At 44.6% G+C, this 27,306-nt stretch overlaps 1 protein-coding gene across 2 annotated transcripts in view; it reads left to right on the plus strand.

The window, feature by feature from the left end:
- LARS2 (leucyl-tRNA synthetase 2, mitochondrial) overlaps nucleotides 1-27,306 on the plus strand; it is a 195,453-nt gene that overhangs the window by 80,284 nt on the left and 87,863 nt on the right. For both annotated transcript variants that reach the window (XM_032412574.1, XM_032412573.1), the window contains exon 6: nucleotides 25,923-26,012. In XM_032412574.1, the coding sequence (XP_032268465.1) occupies nucleotides 25,923-26,012 (90 nt within the window). The remainder of the gene's footprint in view (nucleotides 1-25,922; nucleotides 26,013-27,306) is intronic.

Raw genomic sequence — 27,306 nt, forward strand, 5'->3', positions numbered from 1 at the left:
TCTCTATTATAAATATGGGTACTCAGTCCCTTCCGTGCAAATCTGAAGTCCAGAAAGCTCTAAAAACTGAAATTTTTTTTTAATTCAGTCTACTGCAAAACCTGACCTGAACTGGTATTTATCTTACTTAGAATGAATATTCATATATGTTCCTATAGGAATAGTAATATAACTGATTACCAGGTACTCTCCCAGACCTCGTTGGGTAAATATGCTATTATTTTTTGATATACAAAAAGGTCTTTTTTTTTTTAATTTAAATTTAAATTTTTTTTTAAGATTTTATTTATTTATTTGAGAGAGAGCACAAGAGGGGATAGAGTCAGAGGGAGAAGCAGACTTCCTGCTGAGCAGGGAGCCCGATGCGGGACTCGATCCCAGGACTCCGGGATCATGAGCTGAGCCGAAAGCAGACACTTAACCGACTGAGCCACCCAGGCACTCCGTATATCCAAAAAGGTCTTAATGCTGAGGGACATTTGACTGCAAGCATTTCAGATCAGGGGTTTTGAACCTGTTGTGCAGTGTTGTAGATAAATACATCTCTGCTGCTACCACTGTCTAATGGTTACTGAGCACTTAAACCATGGGCCAGGCACCCATAATTATCTCTTTGGGTCCCTAGTAAGCTCTAAAATGAAAATACTTTTATTGACATCATTTTATTGCTGGTCACTCAAGCAGGCAGGGCTTGGCTAATTCGCTGACCAATTTGCTATATTCGTCCCCCAGTCTTGGAGCAGAAATCTTTTTTATAAAGATTCTTTATTTATTTATTTGCTAGAGATAGGGAGAGGGAGAGCACAAGCAGGTGGAGTGGCAGGCAGGGGGAGAGGGAGAAGCAGGCTCCCTGCTGAGGAAGGAGCCCAACATGGGGCTCAATCCCAGGACCCTGGGATCATGACCTGAGGCGAAGGCAGCCACTTAACCGACTGAACCACCCAGGTGCCCCGGAGCAGAAATCTTGATACACCATTTTTTATTATTTCTTTAATGTGAACTCTCAGAAAAGCCATGATCAAGTCTAAGGCTTATATAAGTACTTAAAGGAAACTTAAAGGTATTATTTGTCTTGTGGTATTGTGAAGGTTTGAAGACCAAACAGATTTACTCTCAAGTTGTTTACAGAGATGTTTTCGTCTGTATTTCTTTCATTGTTCATGATTGGGAGGTTTTTTTTTTCATGTGTTTAATGGATGTTTGAATTTGGGGTGTGTGTGTGGATGATCTAATCATGTCTTTTGCCCACACAGGTAACGAGTGTTTGTTCTTTTCTTTTTTCTTTTTTTTTAGATTTTATTTATTTGAGCGATAGAAAGAGCAAGCGGGCATGAGCCGGTGGGGGAGGGGCAGAGAGAGAGGGAAAGAGAATCTCAAGCCAACTCTGTGCTGAGTGCAGAGCTGACTCAGGACTTGATCTCACGACCCTGAGATCATGACCTGAGCTAAAACCAAGAGTTGGATGCTTAACCAACTGAGCCACCCAGGCGCCCCTTATAGTTTTTAGGCATAATTTATTCTTTATATTATACATTTTCTGATCATGTATTATTTCTTAAACATTATGTTTGCTGCTAGTTTTAAAATCACATCCATAACAGTTATTCAAATTGAAGTCTCCTTAGCTGGTTTCAGTGCTCATCAGTAGACCTTTTTAGACCATGTCCGCCCATTTAAAAAATCTGGATTTGTGAAAATTTTATTTTGACTCTTTTTCTGGCATCATACCTTGTCTTCATAACGGAGAATGACTATCCTTTGCTTTCACATGTGAACAGGAGTTTATTGGGGTATGGAATTCTTTTTTCTTTCAGATTTCTGTAGTGGACCTTGATGCTGGACCTACTTTTTAAAAAAAAAAAAATTATAGACTTACAGGAAGTTGCCAAGTAGTACAGAGATCCCAGGTACCCTGCGCCCAGCTTGCCCCAATGAGAACATTGGATAGAACTACAATATAATATAATATCAAAACCAGGAAAATGACACTGGCATGAGACTATTAACTAGAGTACAAACCTCATTCAGATTTCGCCAGTTTTACACACAGTCGCTGGGGCGTGTGCAGTAGTAATCGTTCTGTGTGGCTTAATCCCATGTGGAATTTATGTAACCACCAGCTTCTGACCCGCTGGCCTTTGGGAGGGAAGTCTGAGGCCAGCCCAGACGGTCCATTCGGTCCATTCGTACATGCAGTAATCTTTATACCCCCATTTGATGCTCGTCAGGTTCTTCCTGTCTCTGCACCTGCCGTTTCAAGTTTTCATCCGAGCGTATCCCAGTTTCGTCCTTCCGCTTGAATTTTGGGTGCTGAGTGACCCCTTTCAATCTGCAGTTGTGGGTCCTTCCCTGCGGCAGTTTTATGGGCTCTGGTTCCCAAGAACCTCGACTTGGTACGCGCGCTCTGCTCACCGTCCTCCTTTGTTTGTCTGTCTCCCTCATGACCTTGGTCCCTTTGTTCTTCTCTACCTCTTGGGAGAACTTCTCTTGTTTGCTTTCCACATCACTGGGCCAGTTTCTATCGAATCAGTGCCGCTTTGTGTGGTTTCTAATGCAGATACTCATTTGGCTTTTGTATTTTTAGATTTAGTCGTGTTTTTTCTTACCTCATTCAGTTCCCAGTTTCTTTCTCAAGCCTCTTCTTTATTTTCTTCTTCTTTCACCGTCTTACCTCATCGGCACAGCCCGTATATGTTCAGAAGCTTTGAGGCTATAAGGAGATGCTCTTAAAAAATTATTTTTGCTTCCTGCACTGAGTCTTTTTTACAAGTAGGAATGCCGTGTTGTCCTTGTTTGTTTCAGGATCTCTTCATAGATACCTTGTGGATTTTCTCCCGTATTTGCTCAGTGACGTGGACTAATATATCAAGTTAGAGATCCAGCAGCCTGAGGGGAGGGGAAGGGAAGCTCCTTCATAGTCTCTGCATCATTGATTCCTTTCTGGGTTTGGGGAATCCACCGCTCCTGGTGCATCTTTCCCTTTGGTCTGATCTTTACCCAGCAATGAGTTGTGGCATCACAGATACCCCTGACCTGACTGACCCAGAGGGGTCTTTGTGGGCTTTCTGTTTGCCCGTGGCCCGCTGTCCCCTCAGGACTTTGCCCTTTCAAGTAAGAGGTGGCAGAGCCCTGCTTCTCAAGAACCCAGTCTGTTCGTGGCGGCGGGGGGGTGGGGGGGGTGGGCAGTGCTGTTTGGCTTATGGTATTTTTCTTCAATTTGGTTCCATCTGCCAAAATTCCTTGACATTTCTGGCACGTCAGGAGCACCTTCTGTTGTTTCCAGTACTGGTGTAGTCCCCATGTCCCCGGTCTTTATATTCGTTGGTCATTTTTTAAAAAAGATTTTATTTATTTGTTTGAGAGAGAGAGAGTGAGTGAGCAAGAGAGAAGGAGCAGGGGAAGGCAGAAGGGGAAGCAGGCTCCACGCCAAGCAGGGAGCCCGACATGGGGCTTGATCCCAGGACCCTGAGATCATGACCTGACCCAAAGGCAGATGCTTAACCGACTGAGCCACCCAGGCGCCCCACACCAGTGCTTTCTGATTAAATGTTACAATCTGTTGGTCATATGGAGCAGCGGAGTCAGAAGTAGAGCAATAGTTTATTTAATTGACGAGGCAAACCTGTGCCCTTTGCAAGTGACATTCCCAAAGTCTTATAAAAACTGGATAATTCAGCAGATGGATAACTGACAATTAACAATATTTTAAAGATAAGATAGCTCAGAAATGCTGTCTTCTTTCCCCAGATGGAGAAAGCCCACTTTAAAACCCGGGTCAGGTCTCATTCTCCCCGCCTCTCCCGGGTGAGACTCCCGGAAGAATGGTCCAGCTCTCAAGCTACGTTCTCATCATTCTTATATAAGAGGCTTAATTCTTGGGATTAAAAAAAAAAAAAAAAAGTATACATTTCTGGAGATCAGGCATGTCTGGTGAGCCAGAATGAGAATCAAATGTTGCTGTTAGCATCGCGCCGGGTTTCACTTTTTCACATGTTATTCTTGAAACAGCTGGTATCATCTCGAGAAGAAGGAAAGTAAGAAGCCGAAAGCTGAATTTGAATGACTGAACATCTACTAAGGGAAGAATCAAAAGGAAATAAATTCCAGACTGTGTTGTCAGAGACAGGGACGTGCTTCTTGGCAGGCTTCCTGTAGAGACAGTGTCGGCTGCATTCTACTCTCGTGGGTTCAGGTGACGGCCTCGGTGGTCACCCGCTGGTCCTAGGGGACAGCCCTGTGAGTTCCTTGTGACAAATGACAGAGTTAGCTTTTACGTTGTTTGGTGTGGCCCGTTGAGGCGGGCGTGTCTCAGACTTTGTGCTCTGCCTTCTCACTAGTGCTCTGAGCTGGTTCTAGAGCAGGCCTTCACTGTGCATCTTGGCTGAAGTAGACCCTGGGGCCCGATTTTTATCAGGAGTCACCTGGATAATTGTGGGAGCAGTCCCTAGGAGTTGCCTTCAAACTCGGACAAGTATAAGAAGGGGAAAAAAAAAAAGTTCGAACCAGATGGGATTCAAAGGAATGCCTGCGGAATCGGCCAGAGAAGGGCTTTGGTATTTGTTTATGGTGCTTGCTAAGCAATCCCCAAACACACTCATACTCCATCGTACAATCAAAGCAAAACAAGACAAAACGGAAACATATTCCAGGACTTGGCATAAACCGTGTTTGGATTAATTTTTCTTACTCTCCCATACTGGAGCAATCATGAATTGACTCTCGCTGAGTTTCTTTATTGTGGAGATCTTAGGAGTTTTTATTTACACTCATTTTCATTGGATTTTTAATCCCTTTGTCTCATTTCCTCCTTGTCTTCTTCTGTACATGTTGGTGCCCAGGAATAAAGACTGACAGCTTTGCCCATCAGTCCCAGCGGGGTCAGGCAAACTCCGGAATTACTGCCCCCTAAGACAGTCATCCCCAGCGTCCCGAAGGCAGGCTGCGCGGGCTGAGAAAGGCGTGGAGTGTGGCTTCCATGGAGCCAGAACAGGAGGCACGTCGCAACTGCGCTCTATCAGAGTTGTTTTTTTTTTTTTTTAAGATTTTATTTATTTATCTGACAGAGAGAGACACAGCGAGAGAGGGAACACAAGCAGGGGGAGTGGGAGAGGGAGAAGCAGGCTTCCCGCCGAGCAGGGAGCCCGATGTGGGGCTCCATCCCAGGACCCTGGGATCATGACCTGAGCCGAAGGCACATGCTTAATGACTGAGCCACCCAGGCGCCCCTCTATCAGAGTTTTTACCAGGATAGGCTTTCGGTGCCTTTGAGTTTTTCCCGGTTTTGTCCGGCAGTTCCGCACAGCCTACATAAAGTAGGAGGGCCGCTGGGGTGCCGAGGGGATCTCCACCATGTGCACAGGTCTCTCCATCTCTCTTTCCTTTCACTATCCTCTTTCTGTTCCCTTGTTCGCTCTCACCCCTTACCTTGACTTGCCTGCTTTCATTTCCAGCTCTCCCCCCTCTTTTCTTTCTCTGCTCTCTCTCTCTCTCTTTCTGTGTTTTTGTTCATTTTTTATGATGGAAAAATTCCAGTTTACACTCAAAAAATGAGCCTGGTATAGAGGACCTCCAAGCACTTGTCGCCCGGCTTCAACAGTTGCTGTTTTGTGACCAGTCTGACTTCATCCAGACCTTCCGCTCTGAATCACTTTGCAGCACACAAGAGGTCAGATAACTTTATCTGTAAAGAATTCAGTATGGATTGCTAGAAGCTGAAGGCAGGCTTTTTCCTCCTTCCCTCCCTCCTTTCCCCCTTCACGTTCCTGTTGTCACAGCTGAAGCAGTGAAGGACAGTCCCCTAACATCACGGAGTACCAGTCCTCTTGCAGATTGGGCTGGTTGTCTTGTAAACGTCTCTTTCTCCTGAGACTCCAGCTTCTTGTCAGCCTGCACCCCTGCTGGTCTTTGTTTGGCCCTACCTCCCCCTGCCCTGTTGTTATCACCCTCTTTTCCTGCAAAACACACAAGCTCTTTGGACCATACCTGCATGAGTTTACTTTCAAAGGCAGCACGATTTGTATGATTACAAAGTGAAAATTATGTTTGCTTCAAGGCCCTTAACCTTGGCATTTTGTTTACGTAGAGGACCGGACATCTGATAAGAAAGATTAAACTCCAGGAAATAACAAGGGCTCAGAGAGAGTAGAAAGATATATTTCTAACGGTTTTTGTTTTAGAAGAATTTATTTTATTTTATTTATTTTTTATTTTTTTATTTTTTAGATTTTATTTATTTGAGAGAGAGAGACAGAGATAGAGACAGAGATAGTGAGAGAGCACAAGTGGGGAGGAGAGGGAGAAGCAGGCTCCCCACAGAGCAGGGAGCCCGATGCGGGACTCGATCCCAGGATCCTGGGATCATGACCTGAGCCGAAGGCAGACGCTCAACTGACTGAGCCACCCAGGCGCCCTTGTTTTAGAAGAATTTAAAGAAGAGCTTAAAACAAAAAGAACCTGGGGGCAAGCGAGGGCCTGAACACATGGTTGGGAAGATTCCCGTGGCGAGAGCTGGGAGCCGTGGTTGCCTTGACAACGTGGAACAGGCCCTCAAAGTGACTCTCCGAGTCTTCTTTCAAGCCCTGGCAGAGGTGAAGTGGTTTGTCTGGTAGAGGCAGAAAATTAACCTTTTTCCGGAGGTTTTCCTCTGGGCAGGAGGGAAAAGGGGTTATCTTTGTTGTAGCTGAAGTGAATTGGCAGCAGCCTTCAGCGCTTAGCTGCTCACAGGGAGGTTGGTGCTGGTGCACAAGGTTGGTGCTCAGGGCTGTGGTCGTCTCATGAATGCAGAGCACACGTGCCTCTGACCTGGTGCAGAGCTGTGCCGGTCCACTGGTTACATGTCCATGTTCATGGCTTCAACCAGGATAGCATTCTTGGATGCTTCAGCCCTAACTGAAGAAGCAGGTCCCCTGGGCCCCTCTGTGGATTTGGTTATTCAAGGAAGTAGTTAGTTTTATCCAAGGTCCACCCCCACTGGTGGTCATGAGCTCAGTCAGGCCATCCCCGCCGAGGATGCACATTCTGGAATTACCCACTCCTCTCCGGGGCCTGGATTTTGGTGATGGGTCTTGCCACTCACACGTGGTGGGCATCATCCGTTGCCTCTCTGAGCCTCAGCTTCTCTCCGAGGGAATGTTTCTTATGGTTATTGAAGAGAGAACTCTTAGATCACTCTTTAAATGTCTTAGGAATTAAGAGTACAAAACCCTTCTCTTCACAGCTCAATCAGGCCTCCAGGTCCCTCTTGCACATCAGCCGGGTACAACCTTTGACAGCGTGCGTGCCTGTGGCTGTGTGGGGACTGTGGACTTTAAGCGTGCTGGGAAGCAAGATCTAGAAGATCTTGAGGATGAAGTTGTTACTCCATGAAAATAACAAGGATTATTTACATGTGTACTTGCACCAGCGTTCTTAAACTTGGTGAGCATCAGAATCACCAAGAGAGCTTGTTAAAGCACAGATTTCTGGGCCCCACTCTCAGAGTTTCTTGTACCACAGACCTGTGATTTTGTTTTTCTATTCAGAAAAAAAGGATCTTAGGAAGGATCATGCTCCCAAACCTTATTAGGTAGCAATCAAAATACAGGCCTATCCTCAATTATTTTTGGCATAAGGTAGAGCATAACTGAATAATAAAAACAAATTTTGAAAAAGTTGACAGTGTTTTTGCAAATACAAGATTTATTTTAATAACTTCTTAAATTGTGAGATATTACACATATATAGGCTAGAGCATAAAACATGTTTGTATGGCGACTGCCTAGGTTGCAAAATAAAACTTCACCAGCACCCACAAGCTCTCTCTGACCTTTTCCGTTCACAACTTTGTCTCTCCCCACTACAAGTAACCACTGTTCTGACATCGGTGATCATCACTGCCTTGTTTGCAATATAATTTTACCACGACATATGTTTTTTAAACAGTCACATAAATGGACTCACATAGTGTGTGTTTTTTTTAATAGTAATCTCTATACCCAACATGGGGCTCGAACTCACGACCCCAAGATCAAGAGTCGCATGCTCTTCTGACTGAGCCAGCCAAGTGCCCCTAGTATGTGTTCTTATGTGTCTGGCTTCTTTAACTGGACATTTTTTTTCTCCAACGATTTATAAAATGTTTTTGAACATTTATTTGCCTTCACCTGGATTCAACAATCATTTACATTTTGCCATATTTGCTTCATAACTTGCAGACACAGTGGTGCTTTGCTCCTAAGTACTTCGGTTATTCCTGTCTGAAGACTTAAGACGTCCTCCTACATAACCAGAATACCATTTGACAACTAAAAAAAAATTAACAGTAGTTCCATGATATTATCTTATATGCAATCCATATGTGAATTTCCTGGTTGTTGCAAGAATGTTTTTCATAGCTATTTTTATCCTAGACACGTCCCCCATATTAGTTTTCTATTGCTACCATAAAAATGACCACAAGCTTAGCATCTTAAAAAACACAAACTTATTATCTCACAGTTTTAGTAAGCCAGAAATTTGGGTGGGCTTCACAGGGTCCTCCGTTTGGGGTCTTACAAGGCCAGCATCATGGTGTCGGCAGAGCTGTGTTCCTTGCTGCATGTTGAGAAGGAATCTGCTTTCTACCTCATTCGGGGTGTTGGCTGAGTTTAGTTCCTTGGTGGTTGTAGGACCAGGTACTCATGTCTTTGCTGGCTATCAGCCGGGGACCAGTGTTTGCTGCTTTGAGGCTGCCCACACTCCTCCTGTGTTCTCTATATGGCTTCTCCAGTGGTTGGGTCCCTCTCATGCTTCCAATCCCTCTGACGTCCTCCTTTTGCTGTGTCTCTCTGACTCCAGCAGAAGAAAGGTATCTGCCCTTACCAGCCCATGTGATTGATTACGTTGGGCTCACCTGCATAATGTAGGATAGTCTCCCTATTTTAACTACATCTGCAAAATTCTTTTAGCTACTAAACTAACATGTTTACATGTTCAAGGGATTTAGGGAGTGGATATTCTACTGACCACATCCCGATACCGTAGGACACCCACAAATTAAGTCTCAGTAGATTTTAAAAGATAGATATCATACAAGGTATTTTCTGTGACCACAGTGGGCTGAAGAGGAAATTAAACAACACATTCTTAAACAACCAGTGACTCAAAGAAATCACAGGGACATTGGAAAATACTTTGAGACAAATGAACAAGGAAACACAACATACCAGTCCTTCTGGGATGCAGCAGAAGCAGCACTACGGGGGACATGTATAACTACGTGTGCTAACATCAAAACACAAGAAAGATGTCAAGTCAACAGCCTAACTTAACAACTTAAGGAACCAGAAAAGGGAGAAAAAACTAAATCCAAAGCTAGCACAGAGAGGGAAATAATAAAGATTAGAGCAGATATCAGTGAAATAGAGAATAGAAAAACAGTAGAGAAAACTAACAAAACCAAAAGTTGGGTCTTCAAAAAGATAACAAAATTGACAAACCTTTGCCTAGAATTGACTAAGAAAGAAAAAGACTCCGATTACTAAATTAGGAGAATATAGATGAAATGGTTAAATTCCTAGAAACAAAACCTGCCAAAACTGAATCACAAAGAACTAGGAAATCTGAATAGACCTATGACTCTGAAGGAGATTGAATCAGTCATCAAGAATCTTCCAACAAAGAAAAGCCCTGGACTGGTTGGCTTCACTGCTGCCTTCTGCCTGCATGGGGTGCAGAGGGGCCAAACCACAGGAGCTTTTGTCCTGATGGAACTGGAATGGGCCACTCTTCTGGCCGATTTATGATCCCAGAAGCTCATCAAATCCCGTTGTTCAAGAGTTTTTATGGAGCTTAATCTCCAGCTCCCCCCACCCCTTCTCTTCCTTTCCAGAGGTTGGCAGGTGTGGCTGAAAGTCCTAGTCCTCTATTTGTCTTTCTGATGACCATCCCCATCCTGAGCCTATCTAGGGGCCCCACCCCAGGTCACCTCAGGTATGCCCAAAAGGGGTCCTTTTGAATGACAAAAAAACCCCACCTCCTATCAGGAAATTCTAAGGATTTTTGGAGCCTTGCACCAATAATGAGGATGGAGATGTTATACACATATATTTCTTATTATATCACAGATTTCAATTCTTGAGGTTTGTTTCACAGCCCAGAATATGATCTGTCTTGGCATCTGGTTTGAGAATAATGTGGATTTGACTGTTTTGGGGTAGAGTGTTCTGTAAATGTCAATTAGGTTCTGTTGGGTGATGTTGAATGCTAACTCCTGTCTAGTTCTGTCCTTCATTCTGAGGGAGATATTGAAGTCTTCAGCTGTAATTGTGGATTTTTCCATTCTCCTCTCAGTTGCTTCACATATTTTACAGTTCTGCTGTTTGGTGCATATACATTTAGGATTGCTGTGTCTTCTTGGTGATTTACCCTTTTATCGTTATGTGATGTCCCTCTCTGTCACTGGTAATTTTCTTTGCTCTGAATTCTACTTTATGACATTTTACTTGAAGTACATGAAATATAAATGAAATATACTGATAATATCGCCACTCTTCTTAGTCTGCTTTGTCTTACATTAATAAAGCCTTTCTTCCTTTCTTTTAATTAATTTTTACGTGGTATATCTTTTTGAATCCTTTTGCTTTCAACCAACTTATATCATTATATTTGAAGGGAATTTTTTTTAAAACAGAATATAGTTGGTTCGTTTTTTAAAATCAATTCTGCCAAACTCTGTCTTTTAATTGCTATATTTACATCATTTACATTTAATGTAATTGTTGATGGGTTGTGGCTAAATTTTGACATTTTAATTTATTTTTTGGTTTCTTTTATTTTTTGTTTCTCTATTTTCTTTTTCTGCCTTTCTATGAATTACTTGAGTGTTTTTGGAGTTCCGTTTAGATTTATCTCTATACTTCTTTGTTTGTTTGCTTTGTTTGGTTGTATGTTGTATAGCTTCTTTAGTTGTTGCTTTAGGTATTACATTACATATATAATGTATCACAGTCCATTGGTATGGTCATTTTACCAGTTTGAAATGTAGAAACCTTACTTTACATTCCTTTACATTTGTGATATATTCAGAAAACTCAAGAGAAGGAAAGTCTATTTTATTTACCCATATTTTTGCTTCTTTGTTTTTTCTTCATCCCTGATGTTTCAAGATTCCCTTTTTTGGGGCATTTGGGTGGCTCAGTCTGTGGGCATCTGACTCCTTTTTTTTTTTTTTTTTTTTATGTTATGTTAGTCACCATACATTACATTATTAGTTTTTGATGTAGTGTTCCATGATTCATTGCTTGCGTATAACACCCAGTGCTCCATTCAATACGTGCCCTCCTTAATACCCATCACTGGGCTATCCCATCCCCCCACCCCCCTCCCCTCTAAAACCCTCAGTTTGTTTCTCAGAGTCCATAGTCTCTCATGGTTTGTCTCCCCCTCTGAGTTCCCCCCTTCATTTTTCCCCTCCTACTATATTCTTCTTCTTCTTCTTCTTTTTTTTTTTTTTTAACATATAATGTTTTATTTGTTTCAGAGGTACAGGTCTGTGATTCATCAGTCTTACACAATTCACAGTGCTCACCATAGCACATACCCTCCCCAATGTCTATCACCCAGCTACCCCATCCCTCCCACCCTCTGCCACTCCACCAACCCTCAGTTTGTTTCCTGAGATTAAGAATTCCTCATATCAGTGAGATCATATGATACTTACCTTTCTCTGATTGACTTATTTTGCTTAGCATAATACCCTTTAGTTCTATCCACATTGTTGCAAATGGCAAGATTTAGTGTTTTTTGATGGCTGCATAATATTCTATTGTATATGTATATACACACCACATCTTCTTTATCCATTCATCTGTTGATGGACAACCTTGGCTCTTTCCATAGTTCGGCTATTGTGGACATTGCTGCTATAAACATTGGGGTGCACATACCCCTTCGGATCACTACATTTGTATCTTTGGGGTAAATACCCAGTTGTGGGCATCTGACTCTTGACCCCAGCTGAGGTCTTGATCTCAGGATCATAATTTCAAGCCCCACATTGGGCTCCACGGTGGGCATGGAGCCTACTTAAAAAAAAAAAATAGATTCCCTTTTTTTATCACTTTCTTTCTATGTAAAGAACTTCCTTTAGCCCTTCTTTAAGGGTAGTTTTGCTCATGACAAATTCTCTTGATTTTTCTTATTCTGAGAATGTCTTGATTTCCCCTTCATTCTTAAAGGATAATTTCACTGGATATCCAATTTTGGGTTGACAGTTCTTTTCTTTAAGTACTTGAAAAATATGACACTTCTTTTTGACCTTTATGGTTTCAGATGAGAAATCTGCTGTCTTTTGAATTTTCTCCCTGTAGCTAATGCATTGTTTCTGTCTGGCTGTGGCTGCTTTCAAGGTTTTCTTCTTCATCTTTAGTTCTTAGACATTTGATCATGATTTGTTTTGGAGTGGATTTCTTTGGATTTATCTTATTTGGAGTTTAAATTTCTTGAATATGGAGGTTTATGTTTTTCCAAATTTGAGAAAATTTTCACCAACATTTCCTAAAATACTTTTTCAGTTCCATTCTCTTTTTTCTCTATTTATGAAACTCCAGTGACTTGAATGTTAGGTCTTTTGTTACCATCCCACATGTCCCTGAGGCTCTGTCCTTATTTATTTATTTATTTGTTTGTTTGTTTGTTTATTTATTTTTGAGGCTCTGTTCATTTTTCTCCAGTCTGTTTTCTCTCTTTTGTTCAGATTAGATAAATTATATTGTACTATCTTCAAGTTCACTCATTCTTTCCTCTGTCCCCCTCCATTCTGCTGGTGAGCCTATCCTTTGAGATTTTTATTTCAGTTATTTTTCTAGTTCTAAAATTTCCATTTGGTTCTTCTTATAACTTCTCTTTCTTTGTAGAGACTTTGTTTTTTCATTTATTTCAAGTATGTTTATAATTTCCCATTAAAGCTTTTTTATAATGGGTGCTTTAAAATCCTTGTCAGATAATTTTGACAGTCTGGTCATTATGGTGACAGTCTGGTCATTAAGGTGTTGGCATATGTCAATTGTCTTTTCTGACTCAGTTTGAGATCTTCCTGGTTCTTGGTATGACTAATGATTTTTTTATTGGAATATGGACATTTGGAGAATTCTTTTAAGACTCTGGATCTTATTTAAACCTTGTATATTATCAGGAATTCCCTGGTACTGTTCCAATGGGTAAAAGGGGGGCACTGCCTCTATACTTTTATGTAGATGTGGAGGTGTAGGATCTCCAGGTGGCCATCATCAACACCCTGGGGATGGAGGACCTCCTTTTACAGCTGGGCAGGGGTAGGAGCAGAGGCTCCCCACTAGGCCCCTGCAGATATTGCCCTGATTGGGAAAGGGGACATTGTTACTGTCCCCATGTGAGTGCCAGTGACACCATGGAGGAGTGGCCCTGTTACCAGGTTGCAGGGACAGACTTCCTGACTCCTCTGACACTATCCTATCAGGGAGAAGGAGGGGGACTTCATTACTGCTGTTTGGGGTAGAAGTCCAGATACCCCCTGTGGTCTCCACTGTCACCACCAAGCAGGAATGTTCATTAATGCCCAGTAAGGGTAGCAGTCCCGGCTCTCCACTAACTTCCTCTGACACCACCCTGGTGCAGAGTTTGGGTTGCCTTGCTGTAGCCTCCCAAGGTTGTAAGTTTAGGCTCTCCACTAAGCCATTGCTGGCGGGGGTGGGCTGTCATTTTTTCTGTGATGCTAGCCAGAGTAGGGCAGTTGTCTAGATTTTCTTTCTTGCTAGGCTGTCCCTTCTCTGGTATTCTGGCCCAAGAGAGCAAGCTTTTCTTTTTTCTTTCTTTCTTTTTTTAATTTTTAATTTTTAAAAAAATTTTGGTCTGTACTACTTGACATTTCTGGGTTACTGGCTTAGTTAGCTGCCAATCCTGGGACTTATGGGGGCATCAAGAAAATCCATGGAACGCACCACTGTGTCATTCCTCAGGTGCTAAGGTCTTCAACTGCTCTGCCTTCTCTTTTTCATTTTTCAGAGTCTTACATTGGTTTTATATATGGAATGACTGGGATTTTTAGTTGTACCTAGTGAAAAGAATAGGGAAAAGTACATCTATGCCATCATCCCAGAAGAAGATGGCATGCATAGTTTTAAAAATACCCCCACCTCCCGTGAGATTCTGATCTGTGCTTCCTTGCCCCTCGCCCTTCCCTTAAAAATCATTGGACTAAAAGATGTTCAAAATAATTTTCTATACTTTTTTCTAAGTTTAGAGTTTTATTTCTTGGTGTGTGTCACATGTGACAGGTTTCAAGCTGTGACAGGTTTCCACTACTCATTGCTTCTGGAGCTTGCAGGCAGCAGAACAGCTCATTTTGCACGCTGCTGTCATGTTTTGCATCCGTGGAATTGATGAATTGATATTTCCTCTTCCTCTGGATCCATGCCCGTGTTTAACAAATAGCCTTCAGGGGCGCCTGGGTGGCTCAGTCATTAAGCGTCTGCCTTTGGCTCAGGATGTGATCCCAGCGTGCTGGGATCGAGCCCCGAATCGGGCTCCCTGCTCAGCAGGGAGCCTGCTTCTCCCTCTCCCTCTGCCTGCTGTTCCCCCTGCTTGTGCTCTCTTGCGCTCTCTCTCTGTGTCAGATAAATAAACAAAATCTTTAAAAAAACAAAAAACAAAAAAAACAGTCTTCATATCATTCAGGAGGCCTGGAGAACTCATGTCTCAGAATACCTTTCAGATGACTCTGTCCCGTGAGTCCTGAAATTTTCAAAAACGCTGCAGATAAAATTAATGTTCTTTTGTTCCAGAAAAATGGAACAATTGTAGGAGAGCTGGCTTGGCTTGGATAGTTGAAATCCTGGCATCTGCCCAAGTAGACTGAAAACAAATTGCAATTCAGACCCATTAGTCTCATCTGTCATTTAATGGAGGGTTTTCTGTTCCCAACTGTCTAGTTAGAAAAGCTGTCTGTATTGTTAGACGGCCGTGATGAACCCCTTGTCAGCTGGCAAAGGACAATTACCAAGAAATTAAGCAAATTGTTGCTTCTCGTCCGATTATGGATAGTTGTCAGAGTCTTGTGTAGTTTGGAGCAGGAGACAGCTTTCAGGTTCCCATAAAAATGATGGTGCCTGGAAAAGAATGGTCCAGAAAATAGCAAGAAGAGGAGCTCACTGATCAAGCTGTTCAGGAAGACAGTGTGAGCTGCCTTGAGAACTGTAAAGACCACGATTTTCCATCCATTAATCCTCATTCTCTAAATTGGCCTCAAGAGCACATCGAACATGAGCCTTTCAAATTACATGAGAATTTAGCTGTAGCCCTAGATTTGAAAAACAAGGCCTGCAAGAATAAAACGCGTGCTGTAGAAAAGCACAGTGCCTAGCATTTGTCATTTTCAATTTTCATGAAATGCTCATTTTCAGTCTAAAGTTAGACCCGAGATGAAAGAACATAATTACATAAAAATGAGCTCTTAGACAAATGTTAGGTTCATGATTAATTAATTACCCTGATATTAACACCTGTTCCCTCAACTGTGCACAAAGGAGGAGAACAGGGAAGGTAGAGCAGGCTAGAGGCAGAAGCTTGGCAAAGGTGGAACTTAACAGATGGAAGGAAGAGGGATGCAAGGAAATGGCCAGTGAGGCTGAGAAGCCTGGGCGGTGGGAGTCTTGGGGGATGATAGCCTGGGAGGGAGGAAGCGGTGGCCATGTGGTCTTGGCTGGGGACCCCTGTCCAGGCCTATAGATGACCCCTGGCCTTTCCCTGTTGATGGGAAAGGTGCACATGAGGTGAAATGAAGCAGAACCTGGTGGCAGGGACAGGTGTGGGGCCGGATTGCCCTGGGAGTTAGGCTGGATGGTGGATTGCCTCTCTTTCCCCCTCCGTCAAATGGGAATGAGTAGGGCAGGGGTGAGGATGACAATTCAGAGAAACTTCAGAGAAAGGAGGACAGACCATGAGATGGCCCACTATAGGTGGCCTTAATCTTCTTAGTGATGGAGGAGGGGTCTTCTCTGTGCCTCCAACCCAGTGCTGATACGTAGCTGGTACCCAGTCAGTGTCTGTGGAGTGAGTCAGTGAGTGAACCAACAAACAGAACCTTGACTTGGGTGGAAAATCCATTCTTTCTGCTCTCTTGTACCACCATTTTCTATTGCTGTAGCTAATTAGTGAGTCCCTTAGAATAAGGACTGGGTAGTAGATCCTCAGTGAATGTTTTTTCACTGGTGGATCAATGGGGAAAAAACAGAATTCAGAACCAGCCTTATACCAGGGAGCTGAGAAACTGATCTCAGTGGAATTTTTTTTTTTTTTTTTTTTGGAAAATTATCATTTGTTTTTTTTTTTTTTTTAAAGATTTTATTTATTTATTTGACAGAGAGATAGACAGAAGAGCACAAGCAGAAGGAGTGGCAGAGGGAGAGGGAGAGGGAGAAGCAGGCTCTGCACTGAGCAGGGAACCCGATGCGGGACTCGATCCTAGGACCTTGAGACCATGACCTGAGCCGAAGGCAGACGCTTAACCATCTGAGCCACCCAGGCGCCCTATCATTTGTTTTTGATGTAGAAGTTGCTAATGGAGGTAAACGTGGTTCTTTTTTTGCCTTTGGAAGTTTGGAGGTTCTGTATACAGATGTCTTAGAGCTCTTAGTGTGGTATGAACTGGGGCGGTATTTCTCATGTGAACCCATATTTGGCAAAATTTAGTACGAAGCTAGATTGTGGTTCTAAGAAGAAACATACCACTTTTTAAGAAAGCGTGTTATGTTTAAGAAATTAGCAAGAGCTCTGTCTCAGGGCTTTCTTTTTTAAAAAAATATAGTGACACTTGAGTACCTGCATTTCGGTATATTTGTTGCTTTGATGAAGATTTATTGAATACCTGCTGTGCACCCATACTGAGCCAGACGGTGTTGGAAAGACAAGCTGGCCCCCTTCAGATAACCTTGATCCTCACAACAGTTTCCAGATGAGGAAAGTGAGGTCCAGGGAGGTGAGCCATTTGTCCAGGATCCCCAGCAAGTCCAGAGCAGACCCATGGACAGAGTCCAGTGCTCAGAGCCCCGTCTTCAGCTTGCCAACCCCTCCATTGCCCTCCACCTGCCCTCAGACAGCCTGTCTGGGAAGATGAACAAAACTTGGGGACTTAAATCACAGGGGCAAAAAGTCTGTGTTAGGTCCTAAAAGAGGGACATGGACTCGGCATTCTGGACCAAGTCAGGTGGGAGCGTGGAGCACTGGGCCTCCCTGTCATTCCTCCCGTGGCCTGGGCAGCAGACCACTTGTCCCCCCACACTGTGGGGAGGGGAGCTTGGTGATTCTGGGATACCCTCGGGGCTCCACCTTCTCATCTTCATGCTGAACATTTGCCAATTGTATTACCTACATTTTCTCATGTAGTCCTTGCATCCATCCCAGGATTTGGTCCAATTAGTGACCCCTTTTTACAAATGTAGTGGTTATCTCTTGCTGCATAACAAACTGTCCCCAAACTTAGTGGCTTCACAGAGTCAGCATTTGTGTCTTCACAGTTTCTGTGGGATAGGAATCCAGGCTTGGCGCAGCTGGGTGCCCCAGCACAGGGTCCCTCGTAAGGATGTCACCAAGGAGGAAGTCTCGTCAAGAGCTGTCAAACTTTAGGCTGATTCCAAGTAGTATTGGGTCACTATGAAATCAGGGAAGTTTAGAAAAACTCTTTATAATTTTAAGAAAGTCACCCATGCTCAGTGTCATCCTGACACAACCCAGTGTGTATTTATACGTTGCCTTTTTTTTTTTCTGATGCTCTTTTTATTTTTTCATTATATAATTGAAACCACAAAATATAGTCAGTTTTGTATCAAGTAGGTCATTAAACATTTATACAGTGTTTACGTAAGTAAAGGGTATAGTATTTAAGCCATTTCATTCAATCTAGCTTTAGTGCACGTGGTACAAATATTCAAATAGAAAGACAACTGTGTAAACTTTTGTCACACAAGTTTAAGTATATGTGGTATGTGTTTGGTTCGCACAGCTCTCCCTGCTTTGAAAACACCTGGCATGCACATCTTATAAAAGTCGAGGTGAGGGGTTCCCGGGTGGCTCAGTCGTTAAGCGTCTGCCTTCAGCTCAGGTCATGATCCCAGGGTCCTGGGATCGAGCCCCGCATCGGGCTCCCTGCTCAGCGGGAAGACTGCTTCTCCCTCTCCCTCTCCCCTTGCTTGTGTTCCCTCTCTCGCTGTCTCTCTCTCTCTGTCAAATAAATAAATAAAATCTTTAAAAAAAAAAAAAAAAGTCGAGTGACTTTGAGAGGAGGAAATCATTTGTAGAGGTGCAGATCCCAAGTCACTCAGACCCATGTTTGGATCCTAATTGTGCCTCCGCCTAGCCAGGCGACCCTAAACAAGTTACTCAGAGCCTTGGTTCTCTGATCTGTAAAATGATGTTGTATTCATTCAACAGCCACTTACTAAACATCCATTGTACCAGGTAGTGTTCTAGGCACTCGGAATGTATCAGTGGGAGGAAAAAAGACAAAACCCTTTCTTTCACGGAGGAACCTTGAAACCAGTACACTAGGAATGGGGGGGGGGGTGGACAGAGATAGGCAATAAACATGACAAATAAGTAATAAAGTACATTAGAAGGTCATAAGTGCTATGGAAAGAAAAAAAGTAGGAAAGGGTAAGAGCAGGCGGAGGATGGGGGGTGTAAATTACAGTTTTAAACAGGGAGCTCAAGCCCACATTTGATAACCAGAGTAACTGACTCCCGGGATCATAATAAGAACTAAATGAGATGCTTCTAAAGGGCCAAAACCAAGTCCAGCACTTGGTCAGTGCCTGGGAAATGCTCATTATCGTTATGTCTACTGCTGTTGTTTTTGCTAAAAGCATATTCACCCCGGTATTCCTTTCTGGAGCAGTGCCCCAGCTCCTTCCTTCTGCTTGATTCACCCAGACGTCCTGGGAGCATGTGTTTGAGTCAGTCCAGGCGCAGCCGGGCAAGCCAGGGTGTATTTCTTTTTTTTTTTTCCAGGGTGTATTTCTCAAGGTGCCGTATCACTCCCCGATGTCCCTTTGAGTTGAGAGACCTGGGTTCCAAGGTCCCCTCTGCACCCCCCCACCCGGCCCCCCCGCCTGAGCTGGGCAGCCTTGAGCGCTGCCCCCTCCCCCCGCCCCGGCCAAGTGCAGGTTCCTCATGTGTAAAGCAGCGTGCACACACAGTGCCTGCCTCCACAGAGCTGCCGTGGGGAGGGAGACGAGAGTAGGAGGGAAGAGCAGTGTGGGAGCACAGAGCCGTGTAGAGCCGTGTAGAGATGTGTCCCGTCACCTGCTAAGGAGGACTCGAGGACAGGGCTGTGCTGCGCCATCTGCCTTCACTTTCTCTGCGCCCCCCCCTCCTGCCTGAGGTCCCCCTTAGGGGCATCCAACTGAGGATTTAGACATCTTCCTCCTCACCCTCTTCCCCTGAAGCATCAGGGGAGGGCCAGGCCACCCTCCTTGGTTTTCTGTAGCCTCCCCTCCAGGATGCATTTTTCCTCGGGACAGAGAAACGAGCTGTCAGTCTGGCGTTTTTTTAAGCAGCTGACCACAGAGCATAGGTAGTTACCCAGTCAGGGTGCTGTGTGTGTTGTTAGAGAGGTGGGTTTCAAGCGGTTCTTTCTTATTGTTTCCTGACTGCGTTTGTCTGGGGAAGACAAGGAGGGTGAGTACTCCCTGTGAGAAGGGAGTGAGTTCTGTGCTGGGCGGGACAGGAATCCAGGCCACCTGTCAGCACAGGGTGCTGGGGACTTTGTTAGAAATCACGTATTGACTCAGCTGGGCTCTGGGCTCCTGTTGAAGCCCAATTGAGTTCTGTGAAGACACAAGGGCAGGACCGGATCCTGCCACTGATGCAGTATTTGGGAGGGAGATGTATTTGGGGGGAACCTCTTTGCAGTGGTTCTCAACCCTGGCTGCTCGTGACATTTCCGGGGGTGGGGTGAGACCCAGGCACCAGGAACTTCTACAGCTCCACTCCAGGGTGCCACCAAGTTTGAGAGCCAGTGCTAAGTTTAGAGGACTTAATGTGGGGGTGGCTGTTAATGTCCCATTCCGGCAGATTTTCTCCCTCTTCCTTCTTCCAACACAGCAGGTGCACAGAGCTGTGGACTGGAACCTTGAACCAGCCCCAGTGAGGAATATCTGATGCAGCCTGGATTTTTTTTTTTTTTTTTTTTGTCTTCAGCTGCACAATAGGAATCCTGAGGTCTGCTTCTGTGTCCTTTGAGCCATGCTTTGTTTTCAGAGCCCCTTCCCTTTAGGATTGGAGAACCTAAGATGAAATAAAGACAAGGTCATTACCGTATGTTTCCTTTGGATCCGATGCAATAAGGAACAGATGACAAAAATGCATGGTACAGAAGATCAGTTTTAGAAAAGGGACTGGAGCACCTCTGTCCTCTGTTTCCAGGCTTCATTGTTTTGAAGGCAGGAGGCTCGCAGTGAGACCGGGGAGAGGTGGCTGATGCCTGGCCACTGGAAGCGGCGATTGCTCACCTTTCTTACCGTGTATGGGGCTGCTGAATGGCTGACTTAATAAACATGTAGCCTCAGGTGGTTGTTTTATTGCGTTTAATCCTGATAGCGAACCTGACTGTGGTGAGGCTGTAAGGCAAATTAAATGCATGATGGCTTTGAGTGATGTTAGCTGTTCTGTGATCTGGGACCGGTCTCTGTCAGAGATGCCAGGGAATCAAGGAACAGAGACCCAAGTAAATCCTGCCAGAGCAGAGAGGTGTTGGGGAGGTGGCTCTCCCTGCCTGGGTGTACACGTGTGTGTGTGTGTGTGTGTGTGTGTGTGTGTGTGTGTTGGGGTTGGGGGGGGTGTGCACCAGAGGGACGGACGGAATGGCCTTGTGTGGAGGTCTCCATCTAGATCATGTGTTTGGTCTTTCCCTCATAAACACCATCTCTTTGTAGTGAGAAGGCCAGTATTTGGGAAGGGATAGTGATGCAAAGTGACCATGAGTTAGGTCCTTTGCTCTCCCTTTCGCCTTGTCCCGGTGGCCTGCCTCTGAGTGTGTGACAAGGAAGCCGGCCCGACTGCTCCGTGACACACTGTGGGCCCAGCCAAGGGAAGTAGCCCGGCGACCCCTCCTACGTGGCCAGTACGGGCTCTGTATACATTATTGCGTTTCTCCTTTAACACCCGCTCGGATGGGCTTCGTTACCCCAGTTTTCTAGATGGAGGACACTTGGCTAGGGCCACAAAGCTAACAATGATGTTAGGACTTGAACCCGAGTCAGTCGGCCCCAAAGTGGAATGTCTCTCCCGTAGATCACGCTCTGTCCAAGTCTTCGTGGGCTGAGGAGTGTGAGCCTGAGGAGGCCTCAGTGAGGTACCCAGAGGGTGACTGGCTGCCCCGATTCTTCCTTCACAGGCCAAATGCTGTTTCATATCAGGGACAGTAAAGTTGGCTCAGCCTCCGTAGGCTTCGTCATGGCCCGATCGGTGTGCTGCGGGAACCCCTAGCAAGGCCGGCTCAGTTAGGAGCTTGAGCGGTCAGTGAAGTATGAATGGCAGATCTCAAGGGATGACGTGTTGAGCCTCACTTCTGTTCTGAGGGAGCTCACCTTCTGCGTTGGGCTCCGTGTTTGGCTGTGAGTGTGCAAAATATTTTTCATGCTAAAAACCTGGCATTGTAAAATGTAGAATTGCAGTGCGGAGGAATGATGCTAGTTGAGATCCCAGATTCATAAATTCAGCCTCTTGACAGCTAGGTTGTGCTTTCTGGAGTTCAGGGGGATATAAAAGTCGACACCTTTATATAGATCTATGTGGCGTTCGGCTGAATTGCCGTTGCTTTTGGAGCGATAACTTCGAATTGCTTGGTTTTGTTTTAAAAACAAGTCTATAGCAACGTGGGTGTTGGCTTATTTGGAAAGCAGGGGAATGAAGAGGGATTTGGAAGACCGTGCACATCCTTCGCTTGACTTCTCTGGTGGTCTCGTGGAGGGGTCTTACCAGGTTGGCACTACCCCACAGCTTGTGGGCAGCCGTGGGCAACAGAGCCACGGACACAGGGCTCCCCCTTGGGGTCACCAGCAGGGCTGGGCCTGGAGGGGGCCGGATTCCAACAGACGCTGTTTAAACTCTGATTTGTTCAACAACTCTCTCGTGGGAGGGGGATAACCTGATGTGGCATCAAGGAAAACTCGTATGCCTCTCTGACTTCAAAATAGGAAATTCATTACATGAAGGCATTACGTGAGATTCTCCAAGTCAGACAGTGACTTGGAGGCATTACGTGGAGGCATATGACACGATTGAAAATTTAGGTAGTAAAATCGATCGCCCATTTCCCAGTAGCACTTTGCGTGCAGAACAGAGTTCCAGAATTACAGCTGCAACACCCCCAGACTTGACAGGCCTCCCCTCCAGTTGGTCTCGGAGTTGGTAGAAGGGCGAGGAGGTTGCGTCCCCTAGCATTTCTGTGTAACCCTGCAAGACGTCCTCAGCAGAGATGCCATCACACCAGCTGGAGAAGGAATTCTAAGTTAACTTCCTTGGGTTTCCACTTGTGTAGTGTTTTATGGAATGCCCGCCAGAGAGTTGTTCTGTTCGCTCTCCCTTTATCTGCCTGCGGTCACAGACTCAAAAACTAAAAAGATCAAAACCAGGGCGCCTGGGTGGCTCGGTCGATTAAGTGTCTGCCTTCGGCTCAGGTCATGCCAGGGTCCTGGGATCGAGTCCCACATGGGGCTCCCTGCTTGGCAGGGAGCCTGCTTCTCCCTCTCCCACTCCCCCTGCTTGTGCTCTCTCTCGATCTCTCTCTCTCTCTGACAAAAATCTTTAAAAAAATAAAAAGATCAAAACCCTTCAAGCAGGGTTTCTCCCCTTGCTACTAGTGACATTTGGGGCAAATAGTTTTTTGTTCTAGGGGCTGTCTTGTGCATTGTAGGGTAGCACCACCACTGTGAAGTGACAGAGATGTCTCCCGCATTACCAGATGCCCTTGGGGAGAGGATGTTCTGCGTTGAGAACCCTCTTCTTAGGGAAAGGAAGGAAGAAGGGCCCTTAACATCTTTGTGTGTGCAGCGCCCCCCCCCCCCAAGATCTTTGTCCACAGGGCTGGGTTTTGAGTAAATCGTTCCCCAGACATGGAATTTCTAGCCACTTGACAAAAGTTAAGACTTTTAAGCAGTTTAATTTCAGAAAGATGTCTTTGATGGTTGGTACTGAGATGAGGCATTAGAAGACCAGAAATAGCTCTTTTGGTTTTGGGGAGTTTTTCAAAGTTAGCAAATCAAGAGAGGTTCCAGAAGGGTTCTATGACTTTTTCGGGAAATGCATTTCTGAGCAGGGTCAATCTCGAACCACGTTTATGGTTCTTATGGGACGGGCTCCTGTCTGCTCTGGCATCTCTTCACGGGTGGAGTGGGCAGTACTGAGGGTGCTGGCTGGGCCCTGTGTGCAGCAGGTGGGAGGAAAGGGGCAGGGGCATCCCCTGCCTCCTCTGGGCAGGCCGCTCAGGCAGCCTGGGGGCAGGTGAATGAACATACATCGAAATCAAACTGTCAGGAGTGGGTAAGGGTCCTTGGAGCAGTGGTTTTCAAACGGTGCTCTTTTAGCAGCTGTTATTACCTTTTCTTCAAACAATATGTGCAGAAACCCAATATAAAGAAAACGGGTCAGAGCCAAGTTTGAGGCCAGGGTGCAAGAAGGGGACCCACAGTCCCCGCATCCCTCACCTTACCTCGCCTCGCCTCACCTCACCTCGCCTCTCCTCACTTCCAGGGAGAAGGCACTTTGCATTATACATCTGACTGAAAGTAGGCTAATGCTTGGTTGGGTAACGATCTTTTCCTTTTTTTCCTGACTGGATCTATCATCATTTTTTTCTATTTTGGGTTAAAGTGGTTTTCAAAACCATAATCCAAGATGGATATAATAATGCTGTTCCATTGCTGTTTAATTTTTCTCTCAATACAGAGGCAGATTCAAGGGCTGAGAACATACACACACACACACACACACACACACACACACACATATGTGTTCATTTGAAGTATTTTGATATTCTCTTATGAAAAACTTAAATATATAGAAAAATAGAGAAAAGAGAACTCCCCTCCCCCCGCCCCATGTAACAGTTGTCATGATTTTGGTCACATTTGCTTCACATGTTTCCTTAAACTTCTAACAGATGAGAATTTTAAACGACATTCACAATAATAAGGTCTGGGAGTATTTTTACCCAGTTCCCCTTACCCACCCCGCCTCCACTGCCCCAGTTCATCTCGTGGACCGACGTGATTTGAATTTAATTTGTGAAACCTATGTGAGGGAGACCAGTTTGATTCAACATGCAAGCAATCCTTTTTTTTTTTTTTTAAATTCAATTAATTAACATACAACAACATGCAAGCATTCTTATATCCATTTAGATTTTGGGGTGCCTCAACCTGAGCAAAACGAAACATACGGAGGACAGCTCCTACCCTGGGTTTTGTTAGAAAATGGGAGTTCTTAAGTGGCCTCTCTGGGAAACTGGGGAAAATGAGTTAGTTCTGTGCCTTGCCTGCAAGGGCTGGGGTTGGGCAGGTAGCCCGTAGAGAAAAGATAAGGAAATCTCAGAAGGTGAATTTGGAGGTTTGGGGGAACAAGCCCTCCCATCGTGTGGTGGTCCCATTCTTGAGTTGGCAAAGTGCTTGGTGCATGACGCCCCTGCAGACCTGGGGTCCTGGGCCCTTGGGAGCTGTGTTGTGCGCCTCACGGCTCTGGCATTGCGTGGGGCCAGCCCGCTGGGGGACCAGCTCCCGTGGGAGCCAGGCTGTTAGACTGGCGGGTTATTCACTACCTGCCTTGCAGCAGGAGGCATGGAGCCAGTGATCAGAGTTGAATTCCTTGTTTTCTTGGAGTTTACTCTGCTGTTTTTACAAAAGAGCGCCTAAAAGGACGCAAGAATCTTACGTAAGAAAAATAGCCCATTGGGGGCCCCAGTTTACCTGACACCTTGCCCAGTTCCTGTCCCACATGCCCTCGCATCCTGGGTTTTCAACTCTCTCTTCATTCATTCACCTGCAGAAAGACTGGGTTGTTTGCACTTTTGATAGAAGTACACCTTACATCCATAGTCCATTCCACATGGAACCATTTAGAATGATCCCTGCCCTATGTTCATTTCTATGTTAGCTGTTTTTTGAAGTTAAGGACTGCTTGAAAAGAAATAGTGTGACAGTGTAGAGGTTTTATGCTTACTTGACTTTGTCAGCTTGGAGATTGGTTAATCAGTAACTTCTTTTTAAAGATTCTACAGTAAGTGTGTTTTCAGGACAGAAAACAAACTTTCAGAACCTTAGATTTAGGCTTGGAAATACAAGCCAGGTGATTTCTCACTAAGTTTAATTTTTAATAATGATTTTAATGGGTCTTCCTAACCAGGCAATAGCCTGATTCACCTAATGGAATAAATGGAATATAAATAAGTCTAAAAGAGCTTACAGGGCCCAGTTATATGGAGAAACACAAGATTTGTTTTCAAATGAGCATACTACTGAAGTAGGCAGATATTCCTCTTGAATTTGTGATTGCTTTCAAATTGAACTACGTTCGTGAATTAGCGTCACGATCCCCAAAATACACGCTGACAAAATGGTAATGCCCAATTTCATACAGTGTCATTCACCTGTTACTTGCATGGCCCAGGGGAGAGGTGTGCAGAAGACATTGAGTTTCTTTTCATTAAACTGACCCTGGGAAAGGTAGGGGTGGCATTTCAGTAATAGCTTTCTTCCCAGAATGAATTGCTTCTTCCCTCACTTTATGAATTGGGAGAAGATATATGTAAGCTGGTAAATATTTTTGCGGTGTGATTGCTTTTTAAAATTGAATTGCAAGGCCAGTGCATACGTTGGTGGTGGGGAGAGGGGGAATGTTTACACTGGCCCATGAGTAATTTTTTCCCCCTTCTTTGGCAGGAAATAACTACGTGTTTACCAGATTACTACAAATGGACTCAGTACCTCTTTATTAAGCTCTATGAAGCTGGGCTTGCCTATCAAAAGGAGGTAAGTTAAAGTGAGCTGCACTGTACAATTTTTGTAAATCTTCTCAGTCTTATTAGAGCACATCACGGTTAACTAAGCTATGAACCCTACACAGAAGCACTGGAAATGAACCCTACCTCAAGTTCATGAATTCAATCATGGCAGACCCAGAAAGTATCTACTGCCTGGCTGAGTTTGGTGCCTCCAGGACAGGCCTGGGGCTTCTGTCAGCCTTGAATTCCACCACAAAGTGTCTGGTGCCCATCATGATATCAAGGAGGGAGCATAGGAAGAGAGGAAGTTTCTCCAATCCCAGCTCAGCTACCTCTCTCAGCCTGGGTAGCTTAACTCGAGGAATTGTGGTTTCTCACCTGCTATATGTGTGGTAGCATCTCCCTTGCATGGCCTGGGGAAGATTCAAGGTGCTATTTAAAGAACAGCTCTTATAGGGGCGCCTGGGTGGCTCAGTCGGTTAAGCTCAGTCGGTTAAGTGTCTGCCTTCAGCTCAGGTCATGATCTCAGGGTCCTGGGATCGAGCCCTGCATTGGGCTCTCTGCTCAGTGGGAAGTTTGCTTCTCCCTTTACCCCTCCCCGCCCTTTGCTCGTTCTCTCTCTCTCTCAAATAAACAAAATCTTTAGAAGAAAATTATAATCAGTATGGAGACAAATGCAGAAGGCTCGATTTGAATTTCAGAATAAAACCAAAATGTCGTAAACCTTGACAAAATAAAAATCATATGGCTGACCAAAATCAGGAGGTGAAATTGGGGAAGAAAAGTAGAAGCAAGTGTGAGTTGATCCCTTTATTTTTCATAACAAGGAGGCAGAGATGAAGAACTAGAGGTGTACATCTGTTTTGTTTTAATAGTTAGAAAGGTAGCTATTACAGCTCAAGGTAACAAAGACCCCAAAAACTAGAAGAGGGTGGAAGGAAGGCTGTATGATCATGCTATCTCATATTTCATGGCAGAGGGTCAGTAAAACTGGCTAAAGGTAATATGCCAAAATTGAACTGTAATTTTACTAAAGTTACAATGGTAAACACCAGAAGAACTAACGGACAGAAGCTGCTCAAAGTGGGGGCATATTTTGATAACCATTCAGATTATTCATGAATGTTCTTTTTTGATACTACACCAAAACTCAGTAAGTGGTGGTTTCTTCAGAGTTAGTTGCAGTGTTAAATCTGAAACATCAATTAACTTTTATACTCTGCTACATTAAAATGCATTGGTTTGTCTTGCACTTTGAATGGATTTTTTTCCCCCCTGTGCATCATCTTGTAACATCATGCATCGGTCACTTGGAAAATCTG

This window comes from Phoca vitulina, unplaced genomic scaffold, assembly GCF_004348235.1.
Source record: "Phoca vitulina isolate PV1807 unplaced genomic scaffold, GSC_HSeal_1.0 scaffold13, whole genome shotgun sequence".
Taxonomy (NCBI): domain Eukaryota; kingdom Metazoa; phylum Chordata; class Mammalia; order Carnivora; family Phocidae; genus Phoca; species Phoca vitulina.